General features: G+C 36.9%; 1 protein-coding gene across 1 annotated transcript in view; it reads left to right on the forward strand.

The window, feature by feature from the left end:
* UNC5C (unc-5 netrin receptor C) overlaps positions 1-17,131 on the forward strand; it is a 215,534-nt gene that overhangs the window by 22,087 nt on the left and 176,316 nt on the right. The window contains exon 2 of the mRNA XM_037046158.1: positions 11,564-11,643. Coding sequence (XP_036902053.1) covers positions 11,564-11,643 — 80 coding nt within the window. The remainder of the gene's footprint in view (positions 1-11,563; positions 11,644-17,131) is intronic.

Genomic DNA, 17,131 nt, shown 5'->3' on the forward strand with positions numbered 1-17,131 from the left:
TGTGGCATAAACCTCTTTTAGCAAATTTTCCAATAGTGCACAGCATGCATCTGTGACTGAGACAAAAATCAATGCTTATGGATTTAGCAGTGTAATCCTATCACTTGTTCTGTGAGATATGATTTGAAATGTAAAGTACGTTAAGTCTTAAGTGAACTTGGAGGCATGTAGTCTCTGGGGTGTTTCTTAGTATCCTATTTATTATTGATCAGACTGTTTCTCTATTTGCTCTCTACTCCTCGGTTATCCTTTTTTCCTTATTCACCAATCGTCCTTACATGATGTGCATCAGAACCAATAAACTGTCCTCAGTATTTAATTCCTGCTTTCAAAAAAAGTGTTAATTTTGAGTTTTTAAACTCAGACGATTATCATGTGGCCAATAAGGTTAAGTCTTAAAACAAAAATATTAGTAAAACATTAGGTAATTTTCTAAGTTTTTCCCCAAGAATTTAGTGTTTTCTCTAGTCATATAACACAAATTCAGTCAGTCAACTACTTTTATGTAATCTTAAATAACCCTAAATTCTTGTGTTTTACATTCATAGGAAGTCACAAATGTAAAATTTTAGTTGATGTTTTAAGTTAATTACAATTTTGAAATCACAGGCTTTCCCTCAGATTTCCTGTGAAAGGACAATTAAATGCAGTTTGAAATAATCATGGCTACGTGGAGCCATTCATTCATTCATTCATTCATTCATTAAAACTTATGGGAGACTATGATATGCCACGCACTGTTAGGTACTGGGACAAAGTTCCCAACTCTAAAATGCTCATATTCTGGTGACCCCTCACACACTCTGCAGGAAGCTATTACTGAGTGGTATTTACATAAGCCCTATTTGTACATGCAATAAATATGTCAGACTCTTCTTTTTAGCTCCTGAAATGATCATGAGCCATAATAATCTTAAGATATCAAAAACTGTTACAGTTACATAGACTTTTATCAGTAAGCACTTGAATCTAGCCTGAGATAAAATTCCTCCCAGTTTATTAGATGTTCCTCTGATTCATAGATTATATTTCTATGGAGAATCTGATTTTTAGTTTCTATTCTGAAAGTAGGTTACACTTTTCATTTACTATATACTTTTTATTCGGACAATTCAGATGCAAACTAATATGAATTCTCAAAACTTTCATTTTCATTGCCATTCTAATATTCTTAGTTTGGGGAAGATCAAGACCTGACAATGAACGTTAGGCCACTCCCTACATGCACTGCTAAACCTTGAGTTTCTATGAACTTGGTGGCTTTCAGACATAGGCAAAGGTAGTGAAAGGAAAGAATATAGGTTTCTATGTAAGGTAAGACATGGGTGAGAATTATTCAAAAACACTGCTGTGTCCAGACTCTGTGTGTGAAGATAATTATGCGAGGAAACCCTGTCCCAGAGGGCACGCCCTTCTTGCTGGGATGCGTGTATGTGTGTCTAAAGCTAGTCACGTACGGAGAAGAATCCTGAACACAAGGAACACTTAGGTAGTAACTGCTTACACATGCAGTCTGAGTCTTTTAAAGCTATTTTGCCTTTAAAAGAGCAGATCCACAGAGTGACCTTCAGCTACTATTAATCCATCTACATGTAGAGCGTGAATGAAGAACACATTTGCCATCTGTCAGCTGAGAATTCCCCTGCTGCTGCCCCGACCCTCACTCCCCACCAATGACTCTTGGGACTAAGATGACTTAGGGAGAGGTCTTCCTTCGCCGGCAAGGAAGCAGTACATTTAGACTAATCATTAAAATCCATTACCTAACAAAGTGTGTGTTCTTAAGGAACACAGTGATACTTGGCAATGAATCAACAAAAGAGACTCTGAGAAGGCGAGGTTAGCAGTTTCAGAAAGGGTCAGAATCCATGAGATGCCAAAGCAGTTCCTAGTTGCTATGACCCTTAGCCCAGTTAGAGGGGTTTTTCTCTCAACGATTTAGAATTCCGTCAGGATTGGGTCTCTTCACTGCTCCACTCTGTGCTGTTGCATCTGCAGCTGGAACAGCGACCCCGACTTTCTTGGAGCATGATAGGGAGACTCATTTATTTGAATAATTGATCATTCAATTAGTAGAGCAAATGTTGAGCGGTTGGACAGCTCTTTTTATCAGTGTTGATGGGAAGTAATTTGCTGTAATTCATTATAAAGCAGAAAATTGAAAAGTGAGATTTTAAAATAAAAATATTAAATACAGCCTTCCCCGCCCCAGTCCAGCTTCCTTGCCTGCTCTCTCTGTCACAGCTGTTTGATTTCTTTTCCCCTCAGTGGTATTCAACTCCAAAATACAACCAAACAACTTATTATGTTCCCTGAATATCACTGAATGGTGATTTGCTAATATAAACAGTGTCTCACGTTAAACAATTCTGCGAATTAGGGCCTAGGAGTAAAGGGGGATGTTAGCACTTCATCAGCTCTAGCGGAAAACACCAGGCAAAAGGCAGGTAAACCAAAGTAGCTGCGGGAGACACCCTTGGGCTGGGCTGGCCCTCCCCCAATTGGAAGGTGAAGCTGTACTTTTGAGAGAAATGCTTACATCTTAAATGATCAAATTTGGATTTCTAACAGTAAAGTAGTAAAAGGATGTATGGTGTACTGTGGACAACAACATTACTTATTCTTAAAAGTAATTTGAAAATACTTAATCAAGGAAAATCCTATGTAATGCAAACTGTGCTTATTTCCTGTTCAGTTTAATCTAATGTCAAAAGACTGTAATTTGATTCAAAATGATGTATTCATAATCTAGTTATAATAAAAATATAAAATCACTGTTTTTAAAGGTAAAAATTGATTGCTGGTTCTCAAACTGACTCTGTTTTAAACCAACATAATTAATGATATACTAGCATATCTAATTTTTCATAAAAACACTGGAATAATTTTAATATTTAAATACAATCTATTTCCTTTTAGTCTTTAATACCAGATATCCTTTTCAGAGTAGAAACTATGAATCACCTTATAGCTCAACAACACAAGATGTAGAACAAACACATTTCACAGCAATAAGTATGTTTATGTGGGGATAAAATATAAAAAGTATGTTTGCATGTGTGTACATGTGTGTACAAATATATATGAGATGTATCTATAACTCAAGGGCAAATTTTAAAAAGATATGTACATCATGGACACTAATGAAAATGAAGGAATCAATCAGATATCTTTTATGTCTATTTCCTTTATGTAAAACATTTTATAATAAATATTAAATAATATACTATAATTTTATATTGTAAATAATAAAATATAAAATAATATTAAGCAGTGAGGACTTATATACTTGGATTTCAGATTAGTGTGTTGTATTTATGTATTTATAACAATTGTTTTTGCATTCCTACTATTTTTCTGTTATTCTTTGTTGCAGAAAGACTACATATTTTGGGGTAATGGTCTACTTTAAAGTAATCCATTGTTGTTTTTCACCCCCTTTGGGAGAATAGAAAATTTATTTTTTGATGTAATTAAAAATCTTAAGAAAAAGCATTTTGATAACTTTCTTGTTGCTAGTTTTGTCTAAGTTTTAAAATAGTTTCTTCAATTATGTCCTAATAATTGATTCATTTTATGTTGATTCAGAACCCTGAAATAGACCATGTCTGCCACCTTCCCTCACCTTTTTCCTAATTTAACTTTTTATTTGTTCATCTACTTCTTACCCAAATGTTTATTAAGATCATCCATGTGACAAGCTACTAGGCACAGACAAATGTGACAAAAAGTTCACTCCCCGTCTTTTAAGTGTTTTCAGAGTGTGTTACTCCAGTCTTTGTTGTTTTTCATTTCAGTTCTGCTATTTAATGTTTGATGTGTTGATTTAACTATTCAGTGTTATAATTCAACCTATTATATTATTGTAATGTAGCTTCCTAACATTAACTTCCTGAGAATTAATAGGATTTGTTTCCAAAAGTTTGTGTATACTTTACACAACCCACGCACTGTGTTTCGTTTTCACACTTTGTTGGCTTTCTTCTTGAACTCCTGTGTCGAAAGAGTGTGCCTGGCCCAGTGCTGTGTGACCCTTAGGCCTGGGTGAGAGGGCTCACTGCCCTGGGCCCTGCACTCCTGAGAGCCCCATTCTGACCCTCCTCCAGTGGTGCCTCTCCTCACCCACCTCCTCATCCACCTCCTGTGCTATGGGTGCCCGTGGCCCAGAATTCTCTGCTTAAATGGCTCTAGCTCGATTCCAGGTCCAGCACCAACCAGCTCCTTCAGTCTGCCCCCTGCAGGCTAAGCCTTGTATAAAGGTTTACACAGTGGAGGGTCACTGTGTACAGCTTTAGGTCCAATGGGTAGCCAAGGACAACTGTCTATAAGAAGTGTGGACAGAGCCTCTGCAGGAAAATAGGCATGGCTGTGGAGGTGCTCGTAGGCCACTTATGGCAACTCATGGATCTGGGGGTGAAAGAATGTTTCAGCTCTTCCCATGCCCCGAGGAACTCACCATGGGACTCAGAGCACTTAAAGAATGATAATTTGGAACTTAACCACACGCTCAGTCCTGGAGAGGTGTATTTGTCAAGATCAGATGATAACAAATATTTTATTTAATAGTTTGTTACCTTGATTAATAACCTTGAACTATTTAGACATGTGGTATTTATTTGCACACTTGTCCTGAGCCCTGCAAATGTGGGGGCAGCTCTGTGTTGAAATATTACATTCCTTTGTTTCTTGGGATATTTTCCTAACTTAATGACATGAGTATTTTGAGGGATGTTGCTTTGATATCCCCATCCTCTTCCCTTCATGTCATTAAGTGCACACTGCCCTTTTGTGTGTTGGGATATAGACCTGCTTATTACATAATTGAAGGGTAAGGCAGACTCATTGTTGAGATTTACTGAAAGATGACTGTTTGAGGCCAACAAGAATATAGGTGACTCAATTAGAGATCATCATGAAAATGACTCTATTATATTTAGGATTGCTTCACAAACCAAGATGGAACATGTTTACTCATGCCCCCTGTTATAAAGCCTAACATAGTTTAACAACCAAAATGAAGTTAATAGAAGTGAACTTCAAGAAGTGAACTTTCCCCACTTTTGTAAAATAAGTCATTGCCTTTCATTCTCTATCCCATAGTCTAACAGTAAAGTCATTTATTTCCCATGAACTGGAGGTCTCTTCACTTATTTATTAATCATGTGTTGAGCACCTACTATGTGCCAGTCCCTGTGGTAATGCTAAGGATACAGCAGTGAAACAAATACTTTGAGGACATCTAAAAGGAGGAATTAGAAAAAAAGCATATTAATGAATCAACATTTTCATAATATCTGGTAAAGAAAAAGGCCATGAAGGAGAATGAAGTAGTAAATATGGAGACAGAGAATAGTCAGAAAAGGCTTATCTGGGAATGAGACAGTAGAGACGTCTCTTGCATGAGTTGAGAGAGCAGAGTGGAAAGAAAATGTTCCAGCTGTCAGGCCCACAAACAATCTTGATACGAGGTATTTTGGTGAGTGTAACAGGAACACAAAACCTGAGTGGCTGGAACAGAGTTGAGGAGGGAGAGAATGGTAGCAAGGAAGGATGGGAAGCTAGTGTTGGGTTGGGTAGATATAAGGCATTCTAGGCCGTGGTAATAGTACTATGGCATGTGTTCCCTTGTGTTTTAAGAAAATCAGTGTGGTGTTGAGGGATAGTCATGTGTAAGAGTTTCAAGTGAAAGTAGGGAGGACTGTAAAGAGACAATTATGGTGGGTCAGACAAAGCATCATGACATGCATACACCCTGTGAGTATCCGAGGATCCTGTAGGAAATGGTTGAGTTTGAGGTAGATCTGGTGTTACAGAAATCAGCTTTTAGAGTGCTGGCAGAATGCTGCTATTTCTTTTTTTGGTACTTTCCTCTCGTGTGTTAGTATAGCTTCCTGAGAGTCTAGAATGTGTTGGCATCTCTGACACTGAACCATAGGATAAGCTAGATTGTATTCAGGTGTTATAGTTGCATCCTCTGAGCACTACAGAATGATTTTTGGGTACTTTGCCTAGAAGAAAGGCAAGAAATTCTGCCCTGTATTCACAAACTACCAACAACACATTAACTCAGTTTGATTTGAAGTGCTGTGTCTTATGTCTACTTTTATTGGAAGATTTCTCAGAGATACATATTTTTCTCATACATATATTTATTTACTTTTAAGGGGAGGGTGAAAGAGAGGGAGAGAAACATCAAAGTGTGGTTGCCTCTCATCTGGCCCCCTACTGGGGACCTGGTCTGCAACCCAGGCATGTGCCCTGACTGGGAATCGAACCAGCAGCCATCTGGTTCACAGGCTGGCACTCGGTCCACTGAGCCACACTAACCAGGGCTGGGGTAGATTTTTGAATATGGAATGAATACTAATTTCTAATTAAAATGTATTACCCAAACAAGGCTGAAAAAATGGCAAATCAAGATGTTTAATTCCATAAAATGTTTTTGACTATTTCTCAATTTTGTAGATTAAGAAAGTGAGAGTGAGGATTGACAGATCTTTTTGCAATCAATAGTGCCTGATAAAGCAAATGTTTCCTGTTTGAAAATGGCTTTTGTGTATGTGGTTGTGGAGGTCATACCGGATATAACATTGGAAATATCAGGTAGAACATTATGTCTGCACTCACGTAGGTGTGTTCACCTAATTTAGGCCTCAACTACGTGGATACCAAACCCTGAGAAAGCAGCTGTTCTTCTAAGTGTATGAAACAATTTACTTTAGGTAATGTAGTCTGTAAATTTTTAATTTTGGATTAAATAAGCCATATCCTTCAGCATGCCTATTGCACCTTGATGTTCAAAAAATGAAATACGGGCATATTTAGTGAATTTCTTCTCAAGATGCTGCACTGGAGAGGGGTCAATAGTTTCCTAATGAAAGTAGTCACTAGCAATTCCTCCCTGGAAGCTCCAGGAAATTAGTTTTAAACAACAAGCATGGATGTCTTGGGTTCTGCACAATTATGTGAGAGGATTGCTACATGTTATAGGAAGTGGTTTCAGAAGACATTGCACTGAAGAGATAAATGGTAGAAAATGGTGTAATTCTCTGGGCTCTGGAAACCAGAAAGACAGGCAAGACATGCAGAACATGGTCTTTATCATTCTAACGTTTTATTTGGAAGAGAACAAACGTTATACTAAGTGAAAATTTAAATTAAATATCCATTTGCTTCACTGCTTGTCAAGTATCTATATGCCTTGAGGTTTTTAGCTTATTTATTTTTTTTTGCTTTAGGAAATTTTACTTCCTATACTTACAAAAATTCTCCCTTGATGTGGAAAAATTGGGGAAAAACAAAAAGTAAAAAATGTATGCATATGTTGTTAATCAACTAGAATCATATTGTCTTGTTTTCTATCTTCACAAAGTACATGGATGAGAATTCTTCTGTTATCATTTATTCTCAAAGACAGACTTCAATGGTGGCTCCTATTATTTTAATCCTTCAGAGTAACTAAAGGGTTTGATCTTTCCCAATTCTAATCTCAATCTCATTTGCTTTCTCTCTCTCTCTCTCTCTCTCTCTCTCTCACACACACACACACACACACAATACCTCTTAAGTGTTTTTATTTCTTTCTGATAACTATAGGTTCAGCAAATGTCAAAGCACTATAGTGACAGTCTGCTTTATGCAAAGTGTATCTGCATTACTTTTAGTAGTTTGGGTTTTTCTCTTCTTTTACAGTTCTTAAGTTTTTATGGCACTATTTCTGTCAAGATATAACCTATGGAAAAATAAATAAATCTGACAATGGCATTATTGTGAGGAGCACATTACAGTTGAGAAAGAGCTACTTCCCCAAAGGATAACTGAACACAGGTTTTCATTCACCTTTGAAGGCACTTGCTTTTCCCAGTTAAAAGAAAAAAATTGGTCCTGAATATTGAACCAAGAAAGTTTTTGTTTCCTCTATAGTGTTTTAATAAATAAAAAGTGAAAAGAAAATCAATACTTGTCTATTTTCTAAAGCCAGCTCTGGTTTATTTCACTGTCTAATTAACATTTGACATACCATGTAGTGACTTAGAGCTTGCAGACTTCACTAGTGGCCTGAAGCAAATTCCACTGCTGTGATTTTGTTAGATCTCTTAAGCTAAGCAATGATAGACAAAGGGAGTTGCAAAACAGATAAGGGCCATTTCAATGCTCTGGAAGTCTTCTTTTCATGTGTCCTTTTAAGGACACATGCCAAAATGACTGTCAGCCGTCCTAATGTATTAGATGATAATGAGCCTCCAAAGTTTCTTTCATTGACTTAACACAAATTATTTAATCTTTTCTAGTTCTCTCTTTCTCAAGAGTCAATAAAAGTTTAGGAAATTACACTGTGTCCCCTTTCGTCCTTGCGGTTTCTCAACTAAAATCGTAGCCTTACTATAATTCCGTTTGATAGACCCATGTTTCAGTTTTCTCCGTTTACATCTCAGTTACAGATCTGTGTAAACCATGTAGTGAACATGCATTCATTTCACTGTGTGTGCGTGGTGAGCCAGATGGGAAGATACGCAGCCCTCAGTTCAACAATGCAGATAGCAAACCACAGCCCAAGTTAGACTGGGCTAAGTCTAACCCCATGGAGGCATGGGATGAGTATCAATTAATTACACTTTAAAAATAAAAAAAAATACCTCAAAAAGAAGGCAATATTAGATCTTTAATTTTAGGGATAGATGAGATTTTTCTAGTTAGAGGATGGGGAACCGGGCAAGGGATGAAAGTCCTTTGGAGACAGAAGATAAAGGAACAATGCTACTCAGGGAATTTATTTATTTATTCAACAAATATTTGCTAAACCCTTATTATGTTTTAGAAACTATTTTAGTCATTTGCAAGATAAATACATAGATAAGAAAAAAACCCCAAATCCCTGTTCTGATGTGACCCTAATTGTAGTGAGATAACAAGTAACAGTAAATAATAAGTAAATTATCTGTAGGTAGCAAAGTGACAATATGGGGAGAAAACTGTGGAGCACCCCTGGCTGAGTAGCTCAGTTGATTGGAGTGTCATCCTTTGTGTCAAAAGGTTGCAGGTTCGATTCCCAGTCAGGGCACATACTTAGTTTATGGGTTTGATCCCTGCTTAGGGCACATATGAGAGACAGCCAACTGATGTTTCTCTCTCACACAAATGTTTCTTTCTCTCTCCTCCTCCTTTCTCGCTCTCTCTTTTTCTCAATCTCCTCCCCCCCTTATCTCTCTAAAAAGCAATAAACATCCTGGGATGAGGATCTGAAAGAATGTTTTTTGAAATGTGGAGCAAAGCAAGAAGAATCGGGAATGCTAGATGGGGGGAGTTGCAATTATAATAAGTTAAATTAGATTAAAGAATAAGAGGCCCAAAATTAAGAATTGAGGCCATGAATGAAAGTCCTTTATGATCAGTGCAGGGTGGCAGGTGTTAGATGAGGCTGGAAAGCTAGACCATAGCCATGCTATAAGGAACTTTGCATATAAATAAAGCATGACTGACTTCAATGCCAGAGATAAAGGAGACACATAAAAGGATTTGGGGGGAAGTTGGTAATATGGTTAGGCTGACTTTTAGAAAAACAAACAAAAAAAACCCCTTAGGCAGTGTGGTGTTTTGATGATCCGGACAAGAACAGATAAGTGGTCCTAGTAGTAATTCAGGTGTAGCTGGTGAGAAGGAAACCAGAGTCTGGTAGGAAAGAAAACGGGGTGGAGTTCAGACGCACGTCAGAGGTACTGATGACATGACTCGAACATGGAGTGGTCATGAGTAAGGGAGAGGGCAGAAAGAAGCTTGATTCCCATGTTTTCATCTTCGTTAACTTAAGAGCAAATTATATTTAATTAATGATATTTGAGCCAAGGAGCACAGGAAGAGAATGCACCAATGGTCATGATATAAAACAATTACTATGGTATGGTAAGTCCATAAAAATACTGTTTTGTTTTACACCCTCCCGGCTCTCCACCTTGGACAAGCTGAATTTGGAGATGTGAACTGCGTATTTAAGTAAAGATGTCCAACGAGATGGCAACTTGCGCTTGACTCATAGAAGTCTAGAGACACAGATTTGTGAGTTATGGAACTAAAATCAGGAAGGAGAGTGAGTATACGCAGGGAAAGAACAGAGAAATAAGTCAACTTTAAGGGACCAAACTATCTTCAGTCAATAATCACAAGAATTGAAATGTTAACTCAAATTTCAAGTCTTTAAGGAATTCGCCTTCCAAGCTTTTCCACAATTTTCCTAACACTATAATATGCAGTCTATATATACATACTGTGAAGTATGTATATAATCATGTTATCCACCTAGTTAGTATCCCTTTCACAGTTCTAAGCAGTTCACATTATTTCATTGTGGAACATTTTCTTTTACTTCTTTTTTCTTTTCAGCTCATCCATGAATGAGTCAAATCAACAGTTGAATCACAGAGAAAAAACACATAAGTTCACTCTTTCACTTAATCTTAAACAAAACTGGCTTATTTTCCTTTCGTGACCTCTCATGTTACCTGAAGAGTATAACACAGAAATACGTATATAAAAATACATGGAAGCATACACATATAGAATTATGAATTACTAGAAGGGTCTTGACACTTCCCTTAGATGGCCTTAAACTTGAACAATTCAACATTTAGACAGAAGGGAGTTCACTGAACAATCTATCAGTTTGTTATCAGACAAAATACTGAAGGGACCACCAGGTTAATATCAGTCATGTGCCATTTCTTGTTTAACTGATTTAAAGATTGTTCTGTTGCATAATTAGGGTAACCTATTTGTGAATTGCTTAAAGTCAGCATTAACAGTTGGAAGGTAACCTATTTGTGGCTTTATTAAATGTCACTACAATATAAACCTATTGAGCTCCACATGACTAAAAATATGTGGTGGTTTCTTTATAAGTTTGTTTATTCTTTATCTATATTTAAAACATTATTCAAGCAAAGGATAATGTCATGAAGATTAGATTTCTAGCTTATTGATAGCTTATGTAAACATTTTTAGTACAAAATTTTCGTTCATTATAATCAATTCTAAGATTAATCAGCATGCTATTTCAAGCAATTGTAGATAGATGTAGATATAGATATAGATATAGATATAGATATAGACATGGATATAGATATATCTCTATATATACCATCACCAAGCTGGAAAAACCAACCTCAACCTCAGTACTCCCTTTTGAAGAACTGCTGCAGTAATGCTAATTGGTAACAGTCACCCACCTTTATCTCAGGTGACTTTTTTCAGTATAAAGACAGCTTGTCTGCTAGTCAATAGAAATAACTGATAGAAATTACTAACTTTAAGTGTACTGATAGAAGTCAAAGGCTTAGATCAATCTTGAAATGATATTTGATTCTTCATTTTGTAGATTCTAGAAAAGAAGACTGAGAAATATACCTTTGTCCATATCACCAGAAAAGTTTGAGAACATTTTCTCTTGCAAGGAAACAACTGCCTGAGAGTTGATGCAGGCAGAATTCCTAAATTAATACTCTGTCAGTGGTAACAGTTAGTAAAATATCTCTAAAATGTCATATTGTTCATTGTGTAACTTCTTTCACAGTGAGCAGTATAGCCTTAAAAAGCCCCAGCTCTGTAGTCGGACCGAGCAGCACGCGGCGGACGTCTTGTACGTAAAGCCACGTGAGCCTCGGGTACCCGCTCTTACTTACCCTCGGTCTCTCTGCCTGTACAGGAAGCTCATTCTTGAGCTGATTGTTGCAAGGACTAAGAAGACCGTAGACCATACTTAAGTGCCAAGTATACAGTGGGCTCTCGACAAATGTAATGTTATATAATTCAAAATCTTGGAAATTCTGAGAGAAGACTGCCAATTAAATTAATGAGAGATGATAGATATTGACCACAACAACAAGGAAAGGATGTCAACCTACTTAATGACGTCAGCTTTATATTATTCAAGCCAAAAATTAATTGACAGATGCTAGGCATGGTGCCCTGAGTGTATTCCCTCCTTTCCTGTCCAACTCTACCAATATCTGTCAGATATTTTTATTGGAAAAACAAGTGTAACAGCATTTCATGCTTTGACTTTTCGTTCCCAAGGATATGCCTTTTCTATTTATAATTGAGGTTATAATTAGGTAAATAACTAGGTATAGTTAGGTAAATAATTTTGAGAGAAAAAGACACATATTGTGCAATAATACCTCAGCTTGATTCTTCTTAAAATTCACCAAAATTAATAATTTAAGAAGCAATCATTTCTTAAAACTAGAGAATGTATTGTTATACGCACTCGAATTACACGTAGATACCACATGGGTGCTAACGTCAGTGTTTGTATAAACTGCCATTCAACTTCTTATCTTCCATCAAGCTTAACAGCCTTTAAAAGGTGAGTTACCTTAGCTACTTCCCAGTTCAGTTTTACAGGCAGCCTTTGAGAAGGAAGCACTAAAGTTGATGGTCCTCCTGTAGGCAATCATTCTGTATAACTTGGTTTTCTGTTTCCTGTTGAAAGTCTGAGGTTGTAAATGGTGTTATTAAATGGTATATTTTTAATGAAGTTTGACTATTTTGCATTCTAAGAGCTTCCTTCACGAGATCCTTAGAGGCGCATTACCACAGTGTTACAGGCTGGGTAGAAATCTGCTTCTCGTTATCTGGACCAGGCCAGAGTGTGTTGTATTAGAGCCCCAGGGATTCAGCCAAAAATTCCTTTCAAGAACAAATACCGAGCATTTGTGGAGTGGAAACAAACTTTCTATGTCCCTGGTAGGTGCCAGGGAACTTCTTGAAGAACAACTGACATCAGATGCGGTGTTGGCACCTCAGCATCCCGAGCAAGCACCCTCTGTGTCACTTTGCTTTGAGGAATGCCGAAGCCCCATGTGCTAACAGAGTGCAGAGGCCAGATGTGGTTGAGTTACCGAAGCAAAGACGGTCCTGAAAAACCTGCTACAACATTGTCCCTTAGGAGGCATTATGTACAGACGCCACTTCAGCACCTGTACACGCAACCTAAGCAATCCCAATCCAAGTAATTGCTTTGTATATCTTGGTATAACACTATGGAGGCTCTTCTTCCATCCTCCCTGCTCAGCAAGAGGGGCTGCTGAGCAGGCAGCAGGGGAAGTTCAACAGGCTGTCAATTTCCCTGCCAACCTCAGGACCGTGCTACATATATGGTAACCAGAGAGACCGCGTGAAGACGGAGGCCTAAATAAAACTGTAGCTCACCTTCTACAGACTGCCTGCTTATTAAGAAAATGAATGATCACTGTGAATGGCATTTTCCTTTGAATTGCATTACTCTTTTGAACTCCCTATGATTCGCGTAGTGCTTTTCTAATAGTGCCTTGGTCCTACTGTGAAAAAAATGTAAGGCTGCATGCAGTAACGGCATGGAGTCGCCCACAGGGGTTGGTGCAGTTTGCTACTTTTGCAACTGCTGAAGAATGAAAAGCACAAATCAAACTGCCAAACATTTGTGAGCAAAAAAGGTTAACAGAGTAAAAATAGCAATTAGTTGACAATGAGTACAGTCATGCTCCACACAATGTCAACAATGGGTCACATACAGGATGGTGGTCCCGTAAGATTATAGTGGAACTGAAAAATTGTTATCATCTAGTGATTCCCAGCCGTGGAAACATCTGAGCACAATATATTGCTCAGGCGTTTGGGGTTATGCTGGTGTAAATAAACCCACTGAACTGTAAACCTTATAAAAGTATAGCACATACAATTATGTTCAGTACATAATACTTGATAATGACAACAAACAATTATGTACGGGTTAATGTATTTACTAGACTATACTTTTTTATCATTGTTTTAGAGAGTACTCTTTCTACTTATTAAGTAGATGTCTGCTGCAGTACAGTACGCCATGTTACTCCGGCAGCAGCCTCCTGCATCTCGTGCTTACTTCATCTCTTGATTGCATCACTGTTTCCTTGTGCTTGTTTCAATCTCGCGTTGTTTTTAGTGTAGCCCAAGGGTACAGTGTTGATGTCTACAGAAGTACACAGTGGTGTTCTAGGCTTTCATATGCATTTACCACTCACACACTGACCTACCCAGGGCAATTTCCAGTCCTTCAAGCTCCATTCATAGGTGAACCATTTTTTAATCTTTTATACCATATTTTATTGTACTTTTTCGATAGCATTCAGTGCAGTAATGTGCTGTATAGATTTGTAGTGTGCGAGCAATAGGCTATACCTCATCACCTAAGTGCATAGTAGGCTATACCACCTAGGTTTGTGTAAGCACACTCCACGACATTCCTGCAATGACAAAATTTCCTAAAGATGCATTTCCCTGAATATTTCCCTGTCATTAAGCAGCACATGACTGTGCAAATTAATCCTCCTTTTCAAAGTCAGGTGTCCATCCTAACTGTACTTGCAAAAGCCAGTGACAGGAAAGTGGGTAGTACAGCCCCAGTGGAGTCACGAATATGTAGCCTTTTCTGGGCAGCATACAGATGAAGAGGAACTCGGTGAATATTAGAAAGCACATGCGTAGAGTGAACCTAAAACCAAGTAATGCAGCCTCAGGAGTCAACTCCTTGACGTAAGCAAGTGTAAGCTCTCTATGTTGATAGTGTTGTCTAGTAAAAATGTAATACAGCCACGCGTGAGATTTTAAATTTCTAGTAGCTTGCATTAAAAACAAATGAAGCAAGACAACTTAACATTAATAATATAATTATATAACCCAGCCTATTTGAAATATGACAATTTAATATGTATTAAGTCTGAAAACATTATTGAGACATTTGACCTCTTTTTTGTGCTAAGCCTGTGACACACAGTGTCTGTGGTGTTTTGTACTCACACCACTTTCTGGTTTGAATCAGCCCTGTTTCAAGTGCCTGGCGGCCCCGTGTGGCCAGCAGCCAATGTCCTGGACAATTGAACTCTGTTACTGAGAAAAAGAATTTGAAATACTCATTAGCTCCATGTGACCTTAAAATTCTGTCCTGTATTCTCTTGTGGACAGAAAATGAACAGATGCAGAATTACTCTGGAAACCACGTACACACAGATACACACACACACACACACACACACACACACACACACACACCCCAGAATAATATTGAAAACATCTCTTTAAAATCACCATATTTTGCTGACATGGACAATGTGCACCCACATTTTTGTGTGCGTTGTACACGGGTTTATTATACCCATGGTATGTAATCACTATAATGTATAATGTGTGCCCTTATTTTTCCCCAAAAAAATTTGGGCAAAAAAGTGTGCATTATACATGGCAAAATACAGATAAGCTTACAAAAGTTTGCCTTATACATATTACCATTTCTATTTGTTTTCTTCCTGTAGAATACCTTCCTTATTTCTTTGTATCAGAGTCAACAAAAAATTATTTTTTTATTACAGAAGGGTCAAGTAAAAAAATACTGTTGCAGTTTAAACTTTAATGTGTTTAGGTTGGTGTTGTCTAATTATAACTCTAGCTACACTGACTGATTGAGGACTTAAAATATTGCTAAGATTACTAAAGAATTAAATTAATTATTTTAGTTAATTTTCATTTAAACTTAAAAGTGATACTAGATTCAGTTATTGAAGATGTTTAAGCATGTTGGAGACATTTGGAGTGCATGAATCTACTACTCTTATTTTATGCTAAACTTTGAGAAAACAAAATTCAAATCAAGTAAGTCCAGTGAAAATTTAGTCCTCAAATTCAGATTGCTAAAATTATAAATAAAATTCACATTGGATTTCATAGAGTTAGAACAAGAAAAAGAATGTAAAGTATCAATAAATTTTTTAATTTTAATTTTTATTTAATTCTTGTTCAAGTACAGTTTTCTGTCTTATATTCCCAGCCCCGCCCCCCCAGTAAATATCAACAAATTTTTATGCTGAATATATGTTACAATAACATTTTTGATATATTGGGTAAAATAGAATGTTATTAAGTTAACTTTGTTTTTTTTATTTTTGTTAATGTAACTATTGGAAAGTTTCAATTTGCCTATGTGGTTTTTATTACATTTGTATTGGGTGTTTCTGGTTCGGGTCATCATACTTCCTCAGACTTTTGAAATGTCTCAGACACTTGGTTTGTAGAGTAATGACTGCTTAGAACACATTCTTAAAATGTATAAATTATAACTGGTTTACAGGTGGCCCCTTGAAAAAGTCAGAGGGTTTAATGAAGAGCATCATAAATAAACTTTAGCAGTCATCAGAGCGGGGCTACCTTTCAACACATTGCTCTATGAAATGTTTTGTTTCTTTTGTTTCTGTTTTTTTTCATCCATTGATATTTTAAAAATTATTTAATAATTCTGCCCAATGCTCTAAACTGATCTGAAGTGCAATAATTTATAATTTGTAAAGTGCTTTGAAATGGACAGTTTTAAAAAAGGAATACTATAAAAACACAAGTTGTTTTACTTTGTTTCTGTAGGTAGAGGAAGAAGAAAACACAGTTTTATTATCTTACTGAATTTGTGTTTCCAAATACCCCAGTGTTCAGCTGAACTACTCACAGTTATACAATTTCATACATTATAGATAACTAGACTTAATGTTATTTTAGACATCAAAATGTTTTCCAATCATGAAAGGGGTATTCATGCCCTGGGCTGAACAGGCTGTCAGCACACCAGAGGCTGATTCGACTGTGTCTGGGCTCCTTTCATGGGCTCCGGTGCTTCTGTGAAAGTGTCTATTCACTGCCCTGTATCTGTCTTTCATCAGAGTGAATTTGTCAGCCATTTCTAGGGAAGATGATGTAAAATAATTTTCTGAATATACGACATGTATTCTATTTCAAACATATTCTCTACACTTCTCCTTAGATAGAAGCCGCTCAATTCAAAAAGATTTTCTTCAGCCAATTCTATAAGCTAAGTATGATAGGCCATGGAATCCATTGCCGTGAACTGAAACCTACATGAATCATCCACATGAGCCCGTGCAAAAAGTTTAACCTTCAGAAAAAGAAAGATAATATTAAATTAGTATAATAAATAATAATGGTCAAAAGTCAGAATATTCTATGAAAACATAATTAATCTTAGTATGTTCCAGTTTTTTAGGAGTAACCAATAAGGTTTGTGAGAAGAGGAGATCACAGCTTCAGAGGATAAGGACAGATATGTAATATGTAGAATGTT

This window comes from Sturnira hondurensis, unplaced genomic scaffold (assembly GCF_014824575.4).
Source record: "Sturnira hondurensis isolate 20B ecotype Veracruz unplaced genomic scaffold, ASM1482457v3 Scaffold0004998, whole genome shotgun sequence".
Lineage (NCBI taxonomy): Eukaryota > Metazoa > Chordata > Mammalia > Chiroptera > Phyllostomidae > Sturnira > Sturnira hondurensis.